The sequence below is a fragment of the Talpa europaea genome (assembly GCF_964194135.1).
Source record: "Talpa europaea genome assembly, chromosome: 3".
In the NCBI taxonomy this organism is placed as follows: domain Eukaryota; kingdom Metazoa; phylum Chordata; class Mammalia; order Eulipotyphla; family Talpidae; genus Talpa; species Talpa europaea.
Window position 1 is genome coordinate 98,683,219 of NC_140069.1, and position 6,501 is coordinate 98,689,719.

Here is a 6,501-nt window from a genome sequence, read left to right on the forward strand (position 1 = left end):
TTCTGTTGGATTTTGTCCTTAAATGTAACTCTATGATTTTTACATAGGATAGTCATATGACTTCAGTCTACCTTTCTTCTTCCTTTCTTCCTCCCTCCCTCCTTTCCCTTTACCCCAGGCTTCTTCAGTATTTGCAATGCTCTTTTTTTTTTAAGATTTATTTATTTATTCATACAAGCAGTGGGTACAGTCAGAAGCGCGGGAGGGTGTCAGAATTCACCAGAGCCAGAGTGGGGAACAGAACAGGCAGACTGACGAAGTACACTGCTGAGGGGAGCAGCAGGCGGCAGGAGAGGTCTGCGCGCCATGTGGGACCCTCGCCCGGCAGCCGGAGATTGAACCGGCGCTGCAGAGGCTGCAGGCAGCTTCACAACACAGCACTCAACCACTGCACCACCGGGGAGGCCCAATGTTCTTTTTATTTGGACAAAAATTATTTTATCTTTACATCATTCTTTAAATTGTTTTTTCTAACCAATCAAAAGAGCGTAGTGACCTTCCTTCCTTGCTGTCTTCATTACAGAGTTCCTTGCAGATTGTATGCACAGCTTTGTGTCTTCTTTAGGGATTAGCTCCAGATTTTTTCAGTTTCAATTCCGCACCATCCATCTTCTTGAATACGAGTCTCCTAAAATATAAGCAGGACAAAAATGTCCTCACCCACCTGAGCAATAGGATAGGAGAGCATATGAAAATGCAAGCTATGATCCTAATTGCCTATTATTATTTACTGGAATTTTGTTGCACTGGGAATAAATGAGATGTTGATGGGATCCTGAATTTGTAATAGACATTTAGACTCGCAAACTTCCCACTGGTTCATCTCTCTCCCTCACTCCTGTCCTACTGCTATTGTCTGATTGACAAGTTCTAGCTCAGAATGATATCTCAGGACCTCAGCAGAAACACCAGTGATTCTTCTTTTCCTAATAAATAACCCCCAGTCCTTTATGCAGTCCCAAGTGCCCTCTCTACTCCTCCCCATCTTTTGGCTTTCTGTCCTCTCCTCTTGATGTGCCCTTTGCTTTCACCAAACCGAACTGCTTCTGTTCTTGACTCACCTTGCTCTGCTCCCCCCTCTCCTCCCTTCACTTGCTGAATGTTCAAAGTAGAGTCAACTTTCCAAGTCAAACTTGTGAAACATCCCTGGATTCCCACATGAAGAAACAGTTTTTGTCCTTGACCCTCCGTAGGACCCTATTAGTGCCACCTATTATTTCATTCATCCTGTGAAATATTGAGGGCTTACTACATACCAGACACAGTTCTAGGCACTGGAGATCTATCAGTGTTCACAAATTATGGGATGTGTGGGACTGAAAGCCTCGTAAATGGGATGGGCCCTAACTCTGTAACATGTCAGATGTGGTTACATGCCATGGTGAAAAAAGAAGCCTGGAGCGTTTTGAGAAGATCTCACTGATAAGGTGTCACAGCTTGCCACCTTCATTCCTTCAGGTCTTAATTAAAGTATCCTGGGCTACATTATATTAAAAATTTTTTTTTACATTAAGCTCTACTAGAAAATAATAGGTAGGTAGTTTTTAATTTTGAACCTCTTATTGTATTCTAATTTGTACATAATAGATAATAATTAATACAAAGAATGATTATAAATGGACTTGTCTATAAAATAGCATCCAGTAAAAGAAAAAAAAAATAAAGTCAAGGACGGTACCCTTCTGAATTAGAGACCTGTGTTACTGTCCTTTGTACCTGAAGAAACCTCTCACCTATGGGAAGTCAAAGGGTGGATGCTAAATCAGTCTTAAGTCCCTAATTGTGTCCTCATATGTCCTACTCAGTGTGTGGTTAAGAGCAATGAGGTGTGGCCTAGGGGACACCATCTTATTTCTTTATACCTATAGTAATGTTTACACCTGACTTTCTGTAGCCTCGGTTTACAGATATTTCTCTTCCTGTGTCTTTGCCTTTTTTCCTTTAAGAAATGATACTACTTAAAAACTGATTTTGAAAAGATGTAATTCTTTGAAAGTTTTCTACCTCAACTCTATATATCTTGTCATGCATTTTAATAGGTCTCTAGATATTTACCTTGGGTGTTTCTGATGAGGAGTCTGGATTTCTTGGGGCTGGCAGGTCATTGGGGAAAGTAACTCAGGGGCAGGTGGTGAATGCATGGGTTGTTGGAGCAGATCACTCAGTGTCTTGGTGACCCTTGCTGTTCTACCAAACCTTTGGGGCAGATTAGGAACACGTCTCAAGATGCTTTCCTTCATGTATCTCCCAAATCTCAGAGGCAGGTTGGCTGTTTCCCCAGTGCTTCCTTGTTGCATGGTCCTCCCAAATCTCAATGGCAGGTTGGCTGCTGAGTGTGGCATTTTGTTGACTGCAGATGCACTCATCTTAATGATGTTTCCTGGTTCCCAATCTTTTAATTCTTCAAAATTGAGACTTCTTTCCTCTTTCCCTTTAGGGTCTCCTGTTAGCTATAATTAGAAGTGGCCATGAAAGTAACTTATCTTTGTTCTAAGCAATAAAGTTGCACCCCAAATTAACTTAAATCCAGACTTCAGTCTGCAGAATTGTTAAAGCTATAAGCAAACTTCGTGTTCACATGTGCAGAATTTTTTAATAAATTATTTGTATTAAGCTTCTTAAAGCAATCTAGTTTCTCCATCCCAGGGCTATTGTAAGAAAACTATAAAATATTAATAAAATATGTATAGTGAATACAGCAAGGGGTTCAAGTGGCAGGAACGTAATGAAGTACTGAAACAAAGCAGAAGGTTATTTTACTGCAGTTTTTCTCTTTCAGTTTTTGATGCACATTGTTAGGAAATAGTTCATATATTTTTAAATCTTGATTTTCGAAAAACTTCCCACTAACTCTTCAAGTCTAATATGTTCCCCCTCTTTAAACTATGGTCAAAGTCATAGATACTTGGAAACAGAGATGCTAGCCAGATTTTGGGTAGGAAGTTCCAAGGAATTTCTTTCCTATCCACGATATTCAGACTCCATTCTCAGAATACTTCTCAAGACACTGTCTTTTTATTAGTGAATAAATGACATTTTTAGTAAAGCTCCAATTGATTTGCAGTTTACTGAGTAGATCAACTTTTAAAGAACCATTTAAAATAAAACAAGTATTTAATTAGATTTAGTTTACCATGTGTTTTGTTCATATGAAGATTTTTAAACTTTTCAGGTTGTAAAAAATAATATCTACGCTTTTCAGCACAGTTGGAAAGTATATAAAAGTACAAAGAGGAAAATAAAAATAACTTGCAGTCACACTAACTAGGGATAAAAATTTAATTTTGATATAGATTTACCACATATTTACTACCTTATTATAGCAAAGAAAATCATGTAAACATTGCATTATTTGTTTATAGTTGAAGCCAATTCAAATGTCCAGCTGCAATATATCCAGATCTTATTTCTGCAGCTACTTATTACAGTTGTGCGCTTCTGAGTCAGTTGAGATTTATTAATGTACCTTATATTTGCTAAGTATCATACTCTGTTGTAAAATTTTCATTAAAAGCCAGGTATTTGCTAAAAAGTATAAGTTACAGCATCACATTGTCATGGGAAGGCTGAAGCTTGACAAAAACAACACAAATGATCTTATTCCTTACTCTTTACAAAAGTATTTGACTCAGGACAAATATTCTATGGTTAAGACTAGTCACGTTAGATAGAGTTAAAACACTTACCTCAGAATACTTGTCATAATTTTCTTTGCTGTGAAAATTGGACACCATTAATTCATCCGCACAAAAGATGTTTGATGTTAACAAGGTTGAAGTGGCTAAAGTCAATAAAATGAAACGTTTTGATGAAATAACTTCCATTTTGTCCAAAAGCTAGAATTAAGTTTATTTGTTTAACCTGATGTGTACATGGAGGATTAGCATGATCTTTTTATACTGTCTAAAATGAAAGGAAAGTTTGACTTAACGGTGAAATCAATCCCACATGTTGTAAGTACTAATAGTAATTAGAGGTTTTAGCTAAAATATGTATGTAAGGAATGTGGGTAATTCATTCTGAGAGGACAGCAATTGTTTCTGTTTGCAAATTCATTCACTTTGAAAATATTTTTTCTTATTATGAAGGAGCTTCTAATTAGGTAAGTTTGAGGTCACAGCAATTAAGATTCCAAACAAACAGAATGCTTCTTTTCTCCAAGTGCAAACAAAAAAAATATTTTCTTTTCAGTGTTTGTGTCATTTCTTGGGAGAAGGGAAAAATATTCAATGCATGCTATCTATGTTAATTTTTTAAATCCATACAAAAGAGTTAAGCATAATATTTTCAAAATGTCAAACAAAAGTAAGAATGTGAAACAGAATTCCAAGTCACATAATACCCAAGTAAAATGTCATTAATTAACTTTTTGTAAGTGCTATTTCGTTATTAAAAGGCTTCAGAAATAAATGTCAGTGGTAACGTGAAGGCTGTACATAAGACGATGCAATAGGCATTTTGACAAACTGGCTGTCTCAGGAGAAGCTGGAGACAGTGCAAGCCCTTTTGGATTAGCCCTGTGGGCCTTATTTGGCAAAACTGTATAAATCATCAGGATTTTACTTCTGCCATGATGCTGCCTCCTACCTTTCTCCTCAGGACCCTTCAAAGCCCTCACAGAGGCTTGGAAAGTGACACATATGCAAATTTTGTTGCTCCCCTGGCCCATATTATTTAGGTAATCTCCAATTGCCATAGGCACACTAACATCATGGCATAAGAAAAGAATGTGCAGAAATAAATGCTTATTTACTGAAATGCCAAAGCAGGTCTTTTTGGAGTAGCTGACTAGTATTCTTAAAGACCTCCCTTATCACTGGACTGCCTAAGTTCTAGAGAAATCATGACTTGTTCTCACTTGTCCATTTGGCCCTCTCAGGAGAAAAAGACCTTACATTAATTGTTTTCAACACTAGTTACCTCTAGACACAGACACTTAGAAGTGAATTGACAGAAGAGCAAGTCATAAAATTGTACTTTTGGTGTTAAGAACAGTACCTCTTGTAGCCTCTCTTACCAACCTGCCATAGAATATGAGCATTAGATATGAGATATGTGTTGGGCAGAAGTGAAGACCTTTCCTTGTATTACAGATCTCCAGAGTAAATCAAAAAGTTGAAAAATAATAGTGGGCAAACACTTGGGTACCCACTTGGCCTCTGGTGAAAAAATTGACATCATTGGCCTCGTTTGTTTTGGTTTGCGGTAGCCAAGCATCCCCACAGTAGGAGGCAATTAATTCAATTCATACTCTGGTGTTAATTTTGTAGCACTGTTATTGGATTATTTGGGTTTAATTTCCCTGAGGATTTAATACGTCTCTCTTCCAATTTGTTCCTTTGCAAACTGCTGATGGAACTTCCCTATTTTGTGGTCAGTAGATCCAAACTTTTGAGAAATGGGTGAAGCAAGTTTTATTGACCAAGTTTACAACCTGGAAAATGTGGAAGGATCAGCCTGGATCTCTTTCAAAATATGTTTGTGTCCAGTTGTTTCAAACATTAGCAGTTCACCCTTTTTCAGGGCTGCTACTTGGGGTTTTGGCACATTGATGAGGTTTTCTGACTGCAATCAGCATCCTGAGCAGTTGATATGACTAATTACTCCCCTGCCTCCACCGGATTTAAGCTTCCAAGTTTGCAGTGTAATTAGAGTTATCTTATTAATATAGAGCTTGGCTCTTTTCAACCATCTCTTCAATTAGCAGTGAAAACATTAACAGATATAAAACATTACCTAACATACACAGTATATAACCACCTTAAATCTTGTAATGAAATATCTGCCACATACATAGCACATTTAGGAATTCTTGATTAGACATATGAGCATACAAAAATTAAGTAGAAATTCTACCTTCCTGATGTGTGGCCTTTACAAATACATGCTTAATTTATTAAGATTTTAGAGACCTTAAGGTTACTTCTGAACCTGTCTTTCCAGGTTGGGCACTACTCCTGAGCATTAGACTCTGCAGCTATTCAGCTTCCTAACAGACAGTGCTGTTGGATGTCCCACAATCATCTCAATTCCAGAATGTCCAAAGTAGAATTTATCTTTTCTGTAACTGTTTCTACTCCTAGATTTCCCATTTCAGTGACTAATACTGACTGTATCAGTCAGGGTCTAATCAAGAGATAGAAAACACAGGAAATGATTAATATGAATAATTATTCATTATGACAGGAGATTCTCTACAAAGGGGTAAAGGGGAAGTATCCAAAGGGATACTAGGGCCAAGGGGAAGTATCCAAGGAGAGAAGAAAAGGGAATTCACCATAATGGAGAAGGTTTGGATGGCAGAGAAGATTGCTGGGTTACCCAGGGCCAGCAGTCACCAGGGCTATCTGCAATCACAAGCAGAAGACACCATTCTGGGGTACAGATGGGCCAAGTCTGGGAAGACAACTTCTGGGTCTCTAGGTATCTCTGAGATTCACTTGAAATCTGCCACTGAAACTTGGTGGGGGTGAGGGCAACTAGATGTCCCCCATTTGTAAC

At 37.9% G+C, this 6,501-nt stretch overlaps 1 protein-coding gene across 1 annotated transcript; it reads right to left on the reverse strand.

Annotated features, from left to right (window-relative positions):
* Positions 1-561: 561 nt before the first annotated feature.
* Positions 562-3,824, reverse strand: NPVF (neuropeptide VF precursor; the record flags this gene model as incomplete). The annotated part of the gene is made up of 3 exons (XM_084230596.1): positions 562-628; positions 2,056-2,450; positions 3,687-3,824. The coding sequence occupies 3 exons, from the start codon at positions 3,822-3,824 to the stop codon at positions 562-564; spliced, it is 600 nt and encodes a 199-aa protein (XP_084086722.1).
* Between the last annotated feature and the right edge of the window lie 2,677 nt (positions 3,825-6,501).